A 16086-nucleotide genomic window follows, 5' to 3' on the forward strand; every position below is an offset into this window, starting at 1 on the left:
GCTGAATTAAGTTCTTTCCCTAGGTTTTATTTGAACAACTTTATACAAGTATAATTTTCCCAAAGGTACACAACTTGTAAAATACTGAGTGGACACCAAAGATCCTGTTTGGCTTGTTAAATATTGAGAGAATCAGTAAAATGGTAAAACTGATTACAAAGAGCATTTGAGGAAGTACTCAATATTAGAATAGAATTGCTATATGTTAGATTACAAAAACTGGTTAATATCCTATAGGGCACTGGCACCTGGATGGCTCAGTTGGTTAAGTGACCCGCCACTCTTGATTTCGGCTCAAGTCATGATCTCACGGTTTGTGGGTTTGAGCCCCGCGTCCAGCTCTGCACTGATAGTGCGGAGCCTGCTTGGGATTCTCCCTCTCCCTCTCTGCTCCTCTCCCATGCTTGCACTCTCTCAAAATAAACAAATAAATAAACTTTTAAAAAAAGTAGTCACTAGGGCAGTGAAACTACAGTTTGTCTTTCCTGTAGGAGTATCCACAGCCTCCTGTAAGTAATGAGCTCTAAATAAATAAATAGCACAGTGGAACAGTGTTTTATATTTCTAGAATACTAATCTTTGAGCCTGTAAAGTAATGCTTCTGAATGACATTGAAGGGACTGTGGATATCCTATTGGCCTTATTTCCAGGTTTTGGATAATGTTTTTTCGTATTAGAAATCATTTTTCTTCTAATACAATTAAACCCTTGGAATTTTTATCTTGCCAAATTGAAGCTCATGATGATTTTTAGATACACACACCCCCCCCCCCCCACTCCCACCAACTCTTTGTGTAGTCCAGACCCCAATTTAGAATGAATGGACAGGTGTTTTGTCTCTTATGTGGTAATAAGCAGGGTTTGACTCAGCTACCTAGGTTTACCTAGGTTTTCATTCCTTGGAACCAGAAAAGGTGTAAATTGGCTAATAGCTAGTTGTCAACTAATTTCAAACTATGGGAGCAAATCAGATTTCAAACTAAGAATAAAACAGAGTCTGTAATAAAAGATTTTTGTTTTTATATTTTCTCTTAGCTGGTGTAAGATGTTTTCTTCCATTAAACAGCGTAGCCTGCCTCTTTGTTCTGTTGTACCTCTGTGACAGAAAGCTGATGCTAATCTGTATTCTATGGGAGGTTTCTTGCAGCAGGTTGCATAACTGACCTTGACTTAGAAATACTTTCATCATGCAGTTCCTAAATGGTTTACTTGCTTGTAATCTACCATGCCCACTTGCATTCAGATTTACTTAATGTGAACTAAAATTCTGAATATCTTAGAATATTTTGGACCGTGGTATAAACTGAAAGTCTCACTTTTTTAAACTGTATCATTAAAGAAATGACATGGTGTGTGGTAATAATGTCAACTTATGATGTTGCTTAGTGCACTTAGTTTTTCACATTGTGACTTTATGAATCCTGGTAATCCTGCTCAAGAGGTTTAAAAACTCAGGCCCTGTGGGGCGCCTGGGTGGCGCAGTCGGTTAAGCGTCCGACTTCAGCCAGGTCACGATCTCGCGGTCCGTGAGTTCGAGCCCCACGTCGGGCTCTGGGCTGATGGCTCAGAGCCTGGAGCCTGTTTCTGATTCTGTGTCTCCCTCTCTCTCTGCCCCTCCCCCGTTCATGCTCTGTCTCTCTCTGTCCCCCCCCCAAAAAAATAAATAAACGTTGAAAAAAAAAAAAAATTAAAAAAAAAATAAAAACTCAGGCCCTGAGAAGTTAAGTGATATGTCTGGGGGTCACACAGCTTCTAATAAAAGGGTAAAAAAAGGGTAAAGTTGGGTTTTTTATAGGAGAGATGGGTAGTTAAATCTAGTCCTCTGTCTTCCACTTAATAATTATATAACCTTGAGCACTTGTTTAACCTCTCTGGTCCTTTGTTCCTCTTCTGTAAAATGTCAAACATATTTGGAAGGAGCCATTTGACAAGCTTCCTTTTTTTAGTTGTTGTATCTGTTAGAAAAAAATGTAGGCGTCACTGATACTGCTGCATGTGATCTTGGACATGAATCTTTTCCTCATTTAACACTGGTTGCGTATGTTTGAATTAGAACCTTTTTTATCAGGAGTCATCACAGTTTTAAATCCTCTTATATAATTTCATTAAAAAAAAAAAAAAAAGACATATGTCTTGTTCGTGGCTCTAGTTCCGTTCCAGGGTTAATTTATATCTAAATAGCTTTTGAAGTGAAGCTTTTTGGGCGCCTGGCTGGCTCAGTCAGTAGAGCATGTGACTCTTGATCTTGGGGTTGTGAGTTTGAACCCCGTGTAGGGTGTAGAGTTTAAAAAAAAAAAGAGAGGTGTGGGGCGCCTGGGTGGCTCAGTCGGTTAAGCATCCAACTTCAGCTCAGGTTATGATCTCACAGTTCATGAGTTCAAGCCCCGCATTGGGCACTGCGCTAACAGTGCAGAACCTGCTTGGGATTCTTTCTCCTGTCTGTGCCCCTACCCTGCTTGCACGCTCTCTCTCTCAAAATAAACTTTAAAAAAATATATTAAAAAAAAAAAGATAAAACTTTCAGAACTTAAAAGTTTGTCCTATATAACAAGCAAAAATCTTGTGAGGCAAAAATAAGTTACTTTAATTTTTTTTTTTTAATGTTTATTTTTGAGAGACAGTGCTAGTGAGGGAGAGGCAGAGAGAGAAGGAGACACAGAATCCGAAGCAGACTCCAGGCTCTGAGCTGTCAGCACAGAGCCCGATTCAGGGCTTGAACCCATGAACCGTGAGATCATGACCTGAACCGAAGTTGGATGCTTAACCAACTGAGCCACCCAGGTGCCCCTAAAAAAAAGTTACTTTAAAATAAGCATGAAATGGGGCGCCTGGGTGGCGCAGTCGGTTAAGCATCCGACTTCAGCCAGGTCACGATCTCGCGGTCCGTGAGTTCGAGCCCCGCGTCGGGCTCTGGGCTGATGGCTCAGAGCCTGGAGCCTGTTTCCGACTCTGTGTCTCCCTCTCTCTCTGCCCCTCCCCCGTTCATGCTCTGTCTCTCTCTGTCCCCAAAAAAATAAAATAAACATTGAAAAAAAAATTTAAAAAAAAAAAATAAAATAAGCATGAACTGATTTTGTTACTGAATCTGAGTTGAGATTCTCTGAAAAGATACCTTAAAGCACTACGTGGCTCTTTTTAAACTTGAGTTTAGTAGTTTTAAATTATTGTAAATGGTTTGATTATATATTTAAAATTTTTTTAATGTTTATTATTTTTGAGAGAGAGACAGAGTGAAAGCAGGGGAGGGGCAGAGAGAGGGGGAGACACAGAGAATCTGGAGCAGGCTCTAGGCTCTGAGTTGTTAACACAGAGCCTAGTGCAGGGCTTGAACTCACGAACCGAGAGATCATGCCCTGAGCTGAAGTCAGACACTTAACTGGCTGAGCCACCTAGGCACCCCGTTTTCTTCTTCCTGTCTCTCCTCTCTCACTCTCTCCTTCCTTCCTTCCTTCTTCCTTCCTTCCTTCCTTCCTTCCTTCCTTCCTTCCTTCCTTCCTTCCTCTTCCTTTTTTAATGTTTTATTTGTTTTGAGAGAGTGCGCATAAGGGGAGGGGGGCACGGGAGAAAATCACAAGCAGGCTCCAAGTTGTTAGTGCAGAGCCTGACTATAGGGCTTGATCCCCCAAATGGCAAGATCATGACCTGAGCTGAAATCAAGTCAGACAACCAACTGAGCTACCCGGCCGCCCCTGGTCACGTTCTTAATTGTTCATATTTCAGAGGCATTCTGGCACCATAAAGTATAGTTGAAGTAGCACTTTGTGTTTTTGTTCTGTGTTTTATGAGAAGGTGTTATAGTTTCAATTTGCATGAAAACACAAGTCTAAATCTGAGTCTTCCAAACCGGGCTTCTAAATCATGATTGAAAAGCAAACCGAGGGGGGCTGGGGGAACCTGATCTTTAAGAAACTAGCTCATGTCACTGTAAAATTAAGAATCCTTTCCTAAGCATGCTTCTGTCTGTGTTCCCTTGGTGATGTCAGTTCAGTCAGTTCTGCAGGCTCCTTACTGTGCACATGGAGTTATGCAGCTTCATAGAAAATGAGCTATTGCCACAATAAAAATAAGTGGGAAGGAGGAGAGAAGTGATTTGTCTTATTTTACTCAGGGAATGTTTATGCAGCTCTGAAATGTGAGTTTATTCTTCCCAGGCTTTTACTATTAGCTCCCAGGCATGACTACCTAATATTACTTTCTCAGCCAGCCATTTGAAATTGGGAATTCGGAGTCCTCTGAAGACTACTGCTGTGTCTTTGGAATTGAATGACCTGGAGTCCTCATAACTTAGATTTCATGTGGGTTGTCTTCTGTGTCTTTGGTGCCCCTGTTGTTTATTTATTCAGCACCTCTGTGATACTGTTTTTCAGACTCTTGGATGGATGGGGGAGGCAATCCTAAATAGCATCTAGTTGGAATAAGGAAAAATCTGATGCTGAGGTTCAGTTCATAAGTTTCATTAAAATTGTTTTCTTCCATGAGAAATGCTTTTTGTCTTAGCAGAGATTATTTTTTTCTGGCACATTTTAAACACTTGACGCTTTTTTTTCTGTAGATGTTCATTCTGGACAAGGTTGAGGGGGATACTTGTTCCCTTAATGAGTTTACCATAACTGGGTCAACATATGCACCTATTGGAGAAGTGTGAGTAAACCCACCTTATCATTTAAAGGATCCGTTGTAGCAGTTTGGTACTTGTATAGATTTAAGAGAAAACAGGTTATAAGTCAGTGACTTTTTTCATTTTTATTTAGCTCTGCTTTAGAGCCTAATTTTTCAGCTGGTTTGTTCTGTATTGATACCTGTGGTAAGAATTTCATTAATTAAGAACTTCTGGTCTTTACTGGTTGATTCCTAATATCAAAGACACATTCTGTTGTCTCCAGCATCAGATTTCTAAGAACCATCACTCAAATTCTTTTGAATACTTGCCAGGCTGTTGCCCACAAAATTATATTACAAATTAAATAAAAATCAATAGAGATGACCACATTATGCTCTAAAAGTGTTTTTCTTCTTTTGATAGGCATAAAGATGATAAACCAGTGAAATGTCATCAATATGATGGTCTTGTGGAATTGGCAACAATTTGTGCTCTTTGTAATGATTCTGCATTGGATTATAATGAGGTAAGGCTCCTCATAAATGAAAAAGTAGACCTGGCTATTCTAGCTCAAAGGTGGGGTGGGTGGAATGAAAATCCAGCCTTCCTTCCTCTGGAAAGTAACAGTTTCTGATTTTATTTCCTCTTTCCATTTTATCCGAGTCAGCATGACCTAGTCAAAGAAAGCCGAGAGCCTTTCATACATCCTCTGAGTGTTGCAGTCACTTTTAAACTAAGAGGATGTATGCAATGTTTCCTTTGGCTTGTAGTGTGGCTACCAAAAGTGAAGAAAACCTAGGAGAGGAAATGTTTTCCTGAAAGTAGAGGGTATTAATCTTGTTTTTTAAGATGGGTAGTATTATATCCTTGAGGATGAGCTGAGGCTTAGAGGGCTGTTTTGATGATGATGATGATGATGATGATGATGATAAAATAATATAAAATTTAAACAGTAGACCTTTTTTTCCTCCCTTTTTACTTACAGATTAACCCACTGGTTTCTAAAAGACAAGCCAGTCTCCATCAGAACCTGAATGTGAACTCTGTAGAATGATAAATAATGACATGCAATTTCACATACTATTTGAAAGTTGTTTGAATTAATACTATGACTATTGGCTTCTCATAGTTAAAGGAAATAAAAAATATAGTTATTAAAATAAGATAAAATGTGCTTTGAGTGTATTTTTGTCTGCCTCATTTGCTCCAGAGTAGGATAAAAACAGCCCTGACAATAATGGTGCAACGAAAGACAAGCTCTCCTCTGATGGGAAGTCTTTATTGATGAAAAACTTATTCACTGCTTTTTCACTTTATGCTTTTAACCAATACAGGCAAAGGGCGTGTATGAAAAAGTTGGGGAAGCTACAGAGACTGCTCTCACTTGCCTAGTAGAGAAGATGAATGTATTTGATACCGAATTGAAGGGTCTTTCTAAAATAGAAAGAGCAAATGCCTGCAACTCGGTCAGTATTGAAGCGTGGGGTGTTGTGTGCACTGTCTTTCGTTCCCCGCCCTCTTGGACAAGTAGGTAGATTCATACCTTTCTCCTCAAACTGGCGGCATCTCCTTCTCTCATTTGCTCTCTGGTACAATAGTAGTATGTTTTTTATCTTAAAACTTTCTTTTTTTTGTTTCCCCCTTTAGCACTCTGCTTCTTTTCTAGTAAAATTTCTCAAAGTAGCTGTTTTAATGTATTCTCTTGTTTCACTTTTCTGATTTTCTCCAGTGCACTCCAGTCAAGTTCTTTTTTTTTTTTTAAGTTTATTTTGTGAGAGAGAGAGTGCATGTGCAATCTGAGGAGGGGAGAGAGGGAGAGAGTATCCCAAGCAGGCTCTACAGTGCCAAAGCAGAGCCCGATGCAGGGCTTAAACTCACGAACCGTGAGATCGTGACCTGAGCCGAAGTCAGACACTTTGACTGAGCCACCCAGATGCCCCTCCGGTCAAGTTTTTTAAGCATTTTGGTGAGCACACCAATGTCAGGCTGTGAAAGGGTCCATCCAGTCCAGTCTGGCATTCACAGACAGGGAAACTGAGTGAGGCCTGCAGTGATGAGCATAGTCTCACAGGGTGAGGCAGAACTGGACTCCTTCTCTAGCACCCTCTCTTTGCATCATTTTATCTCCTTTATATTATCAAGAAAACAAAGCTCACACCAGAATTAAGGCCCTCCCCGCTGTGACATGATCCACACTCCACCATTAGCAATCTCATAGTCACAAGGGTCCTGGGCAGCTCCTGTGGCATCCATAAAATGGGAGATGTCCTGGTCTCCATTTTAGAGCCCTCACTCTCACACTGGCAGTGAGCTGGGGTGGGATAAAGGGGGCAGAGGGGCATCCTTGCAAAACCACATTGTCTGACAGCTCTATTAGTTGGTTTGACTAAGTCCCTCAGAGGCAACCTTCACAGAGACTGAGGGTTAGAACTGTTTGATTCTAGACCAGTAACCACTCGATAAAGGGAAACAAGTAGTATGGAGCTTACAAGCAGTGTGTTAACTGTCATTTTGACGGGACGTAAGGGCAAGGCTGTCTGTTCTCTTGTCTGCAGACTAAGCCATTTCTTGATCCTTGGCTGCCTCATTTTTTGTCAGCAGCTGAGCGAGGAGATCAGTAATGACTGTCATGGGGGCTCCTTCACTGAAAATTTCCAGATCTGAACTCATGCCAGTCTCCGGCCCCTAGAAAGCAGGAACCTGTTGTAGTTCAGAGAGGAAGTGGGCAGAACCCAGCTTTTTTTTTTTTTTTTTTTTCCAACGTTTATTTATTTTTGGGACAGAGAGAGACAGAGCATGAACGGGGGAGGAGCAGAGAGAGAGGGAGACACAGAATCGGAAACAGGCTCCAGGCTCTGAGCCATCAGCCCAGAGCCCGACGCAGGGCTCGAACTCACGGACCGCGAGATCGTGACCTGGCTGAAGTCGGACGCTTAACCGACTGCGCCACCCAGGCGCCCCGAACCCAGCTTTTTAAGGCCTAATGGACTATCCTGATGCTGTTAGAAATGGCTGTATTCTTCTCTCCACCCAGGATGTATCTGGTGCCTAGATCTACACCTAAGAATCACTACACATTCCTTCAGTCTTTCTAGAGCATTTGGTGGAAATGCTCAATGGAAACTAAACACGTAAATACATACGAGTCAAATAATGCAGAATTCAGTGATGGTCTTTTTCTGCTTGAGGCAGCTCTGGCTGAGAGGATGACCATAGTCCACACAGCCTGGCAGAGAACCCACAGATGTCTGTCCACTCGTCACTGCCCACATTGGATGCTGAGGTTCTTGAGGATTTCTGCAATTACTAGCTTTGTATCTGAGTGGGGGATGGGGGAGGATCAGTGTAATTCACATAATTGAATAAAGACAGAAAACCATAAGATCATTTAAGTAGATACAGAAAGGGCATCTGGTAAAATTTGTGTTCATGATAAAAACTCCACAAACCTGGGCACCTAGGTGGCTCAGTCGGTTAAGCTTCCAACTCTTGATTTCAGCTCAGTTCATGATCTTAGTTTGTGAGATAGAGCGTGGAGCCTGCTTGTGGTGGTTCTCTCCCCATCCCTTGCTGACTTGCTCACTCTCTCAAAATAAACTACAAAAACAAAACAAAAACAATTCAGCAAACCTGTCTTCAAGTTGAAGGTATATTTACACAGAGTCTGTACTAATGTCATACTTAGTAGCGACAAAAAATTTTCTGCTCTCAATGTTTCTATTCAGTATTGTCCCAGCAGCCCCAGTCAATGCAATAAGACAAGAAAAAGAAATCAAAGGTATTAAAATTAGAAAGGCTAGTGTAGGGCACCTGGGTGGGTCAATGGGTTAAGCATCCGACTTTGGCTCAGGTCATGATCTCACAGTTCGTGGGTTCGAGCCCTGCGTCAGGCTCTGTGCTGACAGCTAAGCCTGGAACCTGCTTCAAATTCTGTGTCTCCCTCTTTCTCTGCCCCTCCCCTACTCATGCTCTCTCTCAAAAATAAACATTAAAAAAATTTTTTTACTGTTAAAAAGGTACAGTGTATGTTGTAGATAACATGGTTGTGTACACAACGCAACAGTGTCTGAATCCAAAGAGTCATTTTCAGTCATTTACCTGAGCTGTTGGTCTCTCCCTCTGTGAAACATTCCTTCACTTGTTCTCCTCCCTCCCATCCCTCTGCCAACTCCTTGGCTGGATCTTACACATATGACCGGGGGTGGGGAGGCCCCAGAGCCCAGTCCTCAACCTTTTCTGTCTTTAGTTATTTCCATGAGCTCTTCTGGTCAGTGTGCTGGCATCTAATGTGCAGGCTCCCTAAAGCTATTTAGAATAAAGAGAACAATGGCTTTTCAGGTGCTTAGTAGCCACATAGGACAGCTACATGAACAGCTCCCATAGAACATTTCCATCACAGTAGACACTTCTGTGGGGCAGTAGTGCTGTGGACCAACCATTCCTGCCCACGGTTGCCATCATCTCTCTTAGATTATTTGTACTAAATGGTGCTCCTTGTCCCCCTTCAACTGCGAGAGCCTGAAACCCTCCATCATCTTCCCATTTTCACTTGCTATAAAAGCCAATTGCCTTAAAGTGACTTTCAAAGTCCTACAACCTGCTTCTGTCCTCCCACACCTACTCCCCCCCACCCCCTGCCCACCGGCCATTACACTTCTCTCTTTTTCTTGCGACTCTTTCAGCTATATGGCCCGGAGGCTCCTTGAACATGCCAGGTCATGCCAGCCTGCACTTCGGCACTCTCAGCTCACACATCCTTCACATTTTTACTCAAACTCTGCCTTCTTCTGACTACTTTATGTAAAATTGCAACCTATACATACACAAATTTTCTATCTCCCTTCCTTGCCTTATCTAAACATTTTTTCCTCCATAGCATTTACTATATGTGCATTTACCTTCTAGTGTGTCTTTCCCAAATGAGAGGGCAAGTTTAAACTTCATGAGGGTGAGAACTTGTTCGCTGTCCATGGCTAAACCCCAGCACCTGTCACAGAATAGGCGCTTAATGAACATTTGTTGACCAAGTGAAAAATATTCAGAAATTGTTACCCAGTAGTATTCCATGCGTGTTCTCTTTTCAGGTCATAAAGCAGTTAATGAAAAAAGAATTTACTCTCGAGTTTTCACGCGATAGAAAATCAATGTCAGTTTATTGTACACCAAACAAACCAAGCCGGACATCGATGAGCAAAATGTTTGTGAAGGCAAGTACAGCAGATTGCAGTTGAGATGTTCTTTCCAGGATTAGGATCCTGGGTGAGCCCAGTAAGTACAGTTCCTGATCTAAATCTGTAACATTTCCAGGGCGCTCCCGAAGGTGTCATTGACAGGTGCACCCACATTCGGGTTGGAAGTACCAAAGTCCCTATGACCCCTGGAGTCAAACAGAAGGTCATGTCTGTCATCAGGGAATGGGGTAGTGGCAGCGACACACTGCGGTGCCTGGCTCTGGCCACTCATGACAACCCACTGAGAAGAGAAGAAATGAACCTTGAGGACTCTGCCAACTTTATCAAATATGAGGTTAGCTAACAAAATGTTCCTTCCCCCACACCCTGCACACTCATTGTGTTCAAACAGCGCTCCTTCAGTAAAAGGTCAAATGAGTCTTGCTTTTGCCAAGAAAGAGGTGTGGTTATTTGTTTTTCTGCAGGCCAAATGCCCCACCATTCTAATTCAGCGTGCTGCTTCCAGCATGCCTAGTTAACAGTTTAATACAGGTCTGTTGCTTTCGAGGTAGGAAAGTCCAGACTTGAGCCAAAGAAACTTGTAAAAATGATTTTGCAACTCTTAAGTAAATTAAGATGTTTTAAAAATAGGGAATATTTTTTTAAACATTCGTTAGTTACTGAAGGTCAAAATATCCAAGTTGAGAGATTTCTTCTACTCCTCTGCTCATAGTAGAACTCTTGAATTCTGGGTGTGTGACTTCCTGAAGCACTGACCGAGAGGAATTAGGAAGAACTGGTCCTCTGGGCCATAAGAGTGGCCAGTATCAAAATGCTCTTACTCCTTAGTATGTTTTTTTCTTCCTTTCAGGATATTATCCTGAAAGTTAAAGGATGATTTGGTTCAAGAAGGTAGTGATGTTTTTTATTCCTTTCTGGTTCATTGGAAGAAATACTATTCCTCATTGGATTTATATCTGTATGAATGTTAATCTTAGAGAAGAGTCACAGCTACAGAATTTACCATAGGAAAATGGGAGAGGCCTTTGCTCTTTATGTATAACTGGTCCTTGTTTTACATTAGGGGAGAAACTAGAACTTCCTGTTTTAACGTAAGATGATTCTTTTGCTGTAGACTAATCTGACTTTCGTTGGCTGTGTGGGCATGCTGGACCCTCCAAGAATTGAAGTGGCCTCTTCTGTGAAGCTTTGCCGGCAAGCAGGCATCCGGGTGATCATGATCACAGGGGACAACAAAGGCACTGCTGTGGCCATCTGTCGCCGCATTGGCATCTTTGGGCAGGACGAGGATGTGACGTCAAAGGCTTTTACGGGTCGGGAGTTTGATGAGCTCAGTCCTTCAGCCCAGAGAGATGCCTGCTTGAATGCCCGCTGTTTTGCTCGAGTTGAGCCTTCCCACAAGTCAAAAATTGTAGAGTTTCTTCAGTCTTTTGATGAGATTACAGCTATGGTGAGTACCTTTGGACTCATGCTACACAGATACAGCAAGTTGTAATTTTGACTGTTAAATTTTTAGTAACAGCTCCCAAATTCGGAATATCTTGATTTTCGTCATGATCAGAGCTGTCTCTCTAGGGTTCTGTTAACCAGTAGTTGGCATGCTATGTACTATTACCTTCAGGGAAGATTCTAGACTAGTTTACGATGTTGAAGTATGCCTTCTGAATCAGTCACAGGGAAATATGTGGTGATATCTAGTCTTTGTCTTGGTTAAAGTATACATGTTATCTCAAGTTTTCTAAAAATTGATTCAGGACTGAACTCCTCTGTTTTCTATTCCCAATCTTTGGATAACCCTACCTGAAATTAGATGTACTGTTGAAGCATTAAGAACTGCTTATTGGTGAGGCATTTCCGGGATTCTTCCCTTTGTGTGATTCTTCACCCAGACAAGTTCACGTTGTGGAGTGTTTGCTTTCTGTTGCTCGTCTGTGAAACTTTTTTAAAAGGTGTTATTTGAAAGAATATATTAACAGGTGTTCTTCCTTCTCTCAAAGGGAACCACTTTTCTGAATTGAATGTTGGGTGTTCAGTAAAAGTTTAAAAAAAAATGGGAGTGATAGCTTTGTATCTGTTGACGATATTTAGTATTTTTCTGATCTTTGTAAATGGCATGTTCTAGTTTCCTAGAATAGTGCACCTATTGTACTTGAGATTTGTCTGTGTGATACATGTGCTTCATCTTTACTGCCACGTGGGTGGTTTTGTGTTTTGTTTGGTAAAAAAATAATACAGAAGAATTTGAAGTCCCCTTTGTGCCACTTCCCTCCGAAGTCTCTTCGGTAAGCTCATTCACCGGTTGTACGTTTCCCAGGTGAAGTGCATTTTGTGACACCAGTTTGTAAAACTGAAAATTCTCTAACTGTGCCCAGAAGCCCAAGGCTCCATTCATTGCCCTTGCTTCAGGACAGTGAAGCCTTTGTTGGGGTGCATGTGTGAGGTGATGGCAGGTGTGCAGAAACCAGTTCTCGCTTTCCCTTTCAGACCGGGGATGGCGTGAATGATGCTCCCGCCCTGAAGAAATCGGAGATTGGCATTGCCATGGGCTCTGGCACGGCAGTGGCTAAAACCGCCTCTGAGATGGTCCTGGCCGACGACAACTTCTCCACCATTGTGGCTGCTGTCGAGGAGGGGCGGGCGATTTACAACAATATGAAGCAGTTTATCCGCTACCTCATCTCTTCGAATGTGGGGGAAGTTGTCTGGTGGGTCCCTGCGAAAGAGCACTTGTAGTCTTTTTTTCTAAAATTGGCTTGGGATGACCAGTTTTCCAGATTTGTTCATGTGGCAGCACCTTTGGTCTTTGTGCAGGAGTCGGGAGGGAGGAGTGAGAGGAAGGAAGGTAGAGGTTCATTTGGCTCACGGGAGAGCTGTCTTTGGCTGTCTTGGGCGGTGAAGGATGCCCTAGAACATAGAAATGAGTTTAACTATGGCCTTCTAACATTTTACTTTAACTCAAAATTAGGTATACTGAGTGTTTGATGATGGCCAAAAAAAGTTATTTCAAGCAGTCATTGTTACTGTCCATTGATTTTGGGAGGAGGAGAGGGTACTAATGCTATTTAAAATAGTGGCCAAAAATAATTTGGGGTCTTTCTCTTTCTTTGGGTGGAAACAGTATTTTCCTGACTGCAGCCCTTGGATTTCCTGAGGCTTTAATTCCTGTCCAGCTGCTCTGGGTCAATCTGGTGACAGACGGCCTGCCTGCCACCGCACTGGGGTTTAACCCACCTGATCTGGACATCATGAACAAACCACCCCGGAACCCGAAAGAACCACTGATCAGCGGATGGCTCTTTTTCCGTTACCTAGCTATTGGCTGTGAGTACAGTTTTTTATATTCTTGATTTAAAAAAAAATTTTTTTTAATGTTACTTATTTTTGAAAGAGCATGAGCAGGGGAGGGGCCGAGAGAGAGCGAGACACAGAATCCCAAGCAGGCTCCAGGCTCTCAGCTGCCAGCACAGAGGCCCGACGTGGGGCTTGAACTCACAAGCTGTGAGATCATGACCTGAGCTGAAGTCGGATGCTTAACTGAGAGCCACACAGGCGCCCCTATGTTGTTGATGTTTAAGCGTAATCTTTATAAGCCAAAGTTTTGTAAATTCATCCCTTAACACACATTTTTTTCTTCTATCCCCATATTAGGGTAGCAAAAAATGGAGTTCAGTAAACTGTATGTTCAGTTTACAGTAAAGTCAGTCCCTTGTTTTAGCATCCTTATCATCCCTTGGGACTTTGTGAATGAGATTTTCAGATTTAATCTAAGGGCAAAGGGATATAGGGGTGAGTCAGGGTCAGGCCTTATATCCCCAGGCTATGAAACTAAGCCCTGCTTCCCCTGAGTAGAGAAGGGTGATGTGCATTGATCTGCAGAGGTTGGTAAACACACAGGAACCTCGACCACAGGTCATGTTCCTCTACATACATTGTTTCTGTAGACTTCATGCTCTTGGCCCAGCTGCTGATTCTTGTCCCCCAGCTTTAGAAAAGTGAGGCCTACAGAGTTTAAATAACTTCCCTGGGGTTCCATAGGAAGGTGTTTTGGTTTTGTTTTAATAAGTTCGCATGATTTAAAATTCAAAAAGGACATTGGCATAGCGTGAGAAGGTTCTCAGCGAGTCAGTTGCCCTCCAGCATTGGGTTTTTCATGTGCCCTCCCAGAAATAAGTCTAGCAAACAGATCTATTTCATGTATTTATTTTCATAAGTGTTGGCGTGCTGTAAACACCTGTGTGCTGAACCCTGTCTCCGTGTACCTTTTCCTGTTTGCTGGGAGTTGCCACATCGGTGTGTGTAGAGCTGCCTTGTCCCCATGCACCAACTCTCTCATTCCTGCCCATAGCTGCCAGGTTAGGGGATGCACCTGTGTCGTGGTGGTGGGTGCTGCTGCATCGGCACCATCTTCACAGTGTCCAGTCCCTTGTTCTCCACTACCCCGTTGCTTTGTAGTAAACTTGTTGAGTTCAGAACTGATAGGTTGGGAGGGAAGGTGGTCCCAGAATCAGCTCTGGGTTTTTGTCATGTTGCCTGTGTTCCGCACTAACTGCTCTGACAGCATTTCCACGTAAAGGTTCTGCAAGGCCTTTGATAGAGCAAATAAGCGTACACCTGGGAGCATCAGTTTCCCTAAAAGTCCTGGGTGCTGTGATCTGAGCCAACACAGCAAGGGCTTACATAGAGTATGTGTGTACCTGCTGCCAGTTAGAGAAGGCATGGCTGTCATCGAGGTCCCTGCCAGTTGCAGTATTTCCTTTTTCTCATAAACTCTGGAGGAAAAGTTGCCTGGTTTTTCTGTACCAGACACCCCTCTCCTTGCAGAGACCCACCGTCAGCTGCTTGGGCTGATGTGAGTGAGCAGTTGCTAGTGGCAGCAAAGCTCTCCAGTGCCATCGACAAACCAGGTCTCATCTCTGCGGGGGATTGGCCTGTGAGGCAGAGCCCGCAGTATAAGCTGTGGGCTGCAAACCCTGCCTGTGTCTGTTACCAGGTTACGTTGGCGCTGCTACTGTGGGTGCTGCCGCTTGGTGGTTTATTGCTGCCGACGGGGGTCCAAGGGTGTCCTTCTACCAACTGGTACGTATCCACCTTTCTTTCTGTACCTTAGAGGCAAAGTGTAAGATTGCCCTTGAGTTTTTGTGGTTTCGGTGCCTACGAAATCATCTTAATGCGTAAATAATAAACAGTTGCATCTAAGATTATTCTGAAGGACCAGGGCTTCTCTGGTGGATGGACTGAGATCTCCTGTGGGTCTGTGTTCTGAGATTTACTGTGTCACTGGGGCATGGACCTTGGAAATGGACTTGGCTGATCAGGAACTTGAATGGGTGTTTGTTGCAGAGCCACTTCCTACAGTGTAAAGATGACAACCCGGACTTTGAAGGAGTGGATTGTGCAATCTTTGAGTCCCCGTACCCGATGACAATGGCGCTGTCTGTTCTAGTAACCATAGAGATGTGTAACGCCCTCAACAGGTCAGTGAGTCCTCCACAGGCTGGGGCAAGAGCTCCCCCAGCCAGGGCCTAGGGGAACTGTGTGTCTTGCTTGATGGAGGATCTCAGGAAAGCTCCTCCCTCCCAGAAAGAAAAGAGAACAAGCAGCACCGGTTTTAAAAGCTTAAGTCGTCATCACCTCCAGGAAGTAGTGGGAGTGTTTAACCACACGTTCTTTATGAGACAGCAGAGGCCAAAAATAGGGACTTTAGAGCCCCTATACGCCAATGCCCACAGGGAAGGTGCTCTTGCTCTTTAGCAGTGAGATAAATGGTATCATCCAATTAAGCCCATGACAAAAATGGAAATCCCAAAATAGCATTAAGCATCAAGGGCAATTGAGAGCATCTTGGAGTCCACTGAAATCATCTGTGCCGAAGGAAGCCTAGATTTAAAATTGGAAGTTTGTCCTACATTTGAGCATTCTTCTTTAATTTTGCCACAGTAGAAACTTTACTCAAAAGAATTGGGTCAGTGGGCAATGCCAAGTTAGCCACTATCCTATTAAGGAAAGCTCCGAATGGTCTTTGTCACTTGTAACAAAGGTGTTTGCCTTTTGGACAGGCATGTGTCATGTCCCTCTCCTTGTTCTGCAGCTTGTCTGAAAACCAGTCTCTGCTGAGGATGCCCCCTTGGGAGAACATCTGGCTCGTGGGCTCCATCTGCCTGTCCATGTCGCTCCATTTCCTCATCCTCTACGTGGAACCTTTGCCAGTAAGCGGTGGCGGGACCAGGACCGAGCTGGGGCCTAACTGCCTGTCCTGCAAGTTTGGGAACTTGACAAAGCTTCTTTGTATTTCAG

General features: G+C 43.2%; 1 protein-coding gene across 2 annotated transcripts in view; it reads left to right on the forward strand.

Annotated features, from left to right (window-relative positions):
* The window catches only part of ATP2A2 (ATPase sarcoplasmic/endoplasmic reticulum Ca2+ transporting 2), a 59666-nt gene that overhangs the window by 38940 nt on the left and 4640 nt on the right, over positions 1 to 16086 (forward strand). For both annotated transcript variants that reach the window (XM_086681652.1, XM_025933310.2), the window contains exons 9-19: positions 4553 to 4641; positions 5024 to 5126; positions 5935 to 6066; positions 9685 to 9807; positions 9908 to 10126; positions 10907 to 11242; positions 12277 to 12497; positions 12911 to 13113; positions 14783 to 14868; positions 15133 to 15266; positions 15881 to 15998. In XM_086681652.1, the coding sequence (XP_086537778.1) occupies positions 4553 to 4641; positions 5024 to 5126; positions 5935 to 6066; positions 9685 to 9807; positions 9908 to 10126; positions 10907 to 11242; positions 12277 to 12497; positions 12911 to 13113; positions 14783 to 14868; positions 15133 to 15266; positions 15881 to 15998 (1764 nt within the window). The remainder of the gene's footprint in view (positions 1 to 4552; positions 4642 to 5023; positions 5127 to 5934; positions 6067 to 9684; positions 9808 to 9907; positions 10127 to 10906; positions 11243 to 12276; positions 12498 to 12910; positions 13114 to 14782; positions 14869 to 15132; positions 15267 to 15880; positions 15999 to 16086) is intronic.

The sequence above is a fragment of the Puma concolor genome, chromosome D3, assembly GCF_028749965.1.
Source record: "Puma concolor isolate L17-30 chromosome D3, mPumCon1.1.hap2, whole genome shotgun sequence".
NCBI lineage: Eukaryota > Metazoa > Chordata > Mammalia > Carnivora > Felidae > Puma > Puma concolor.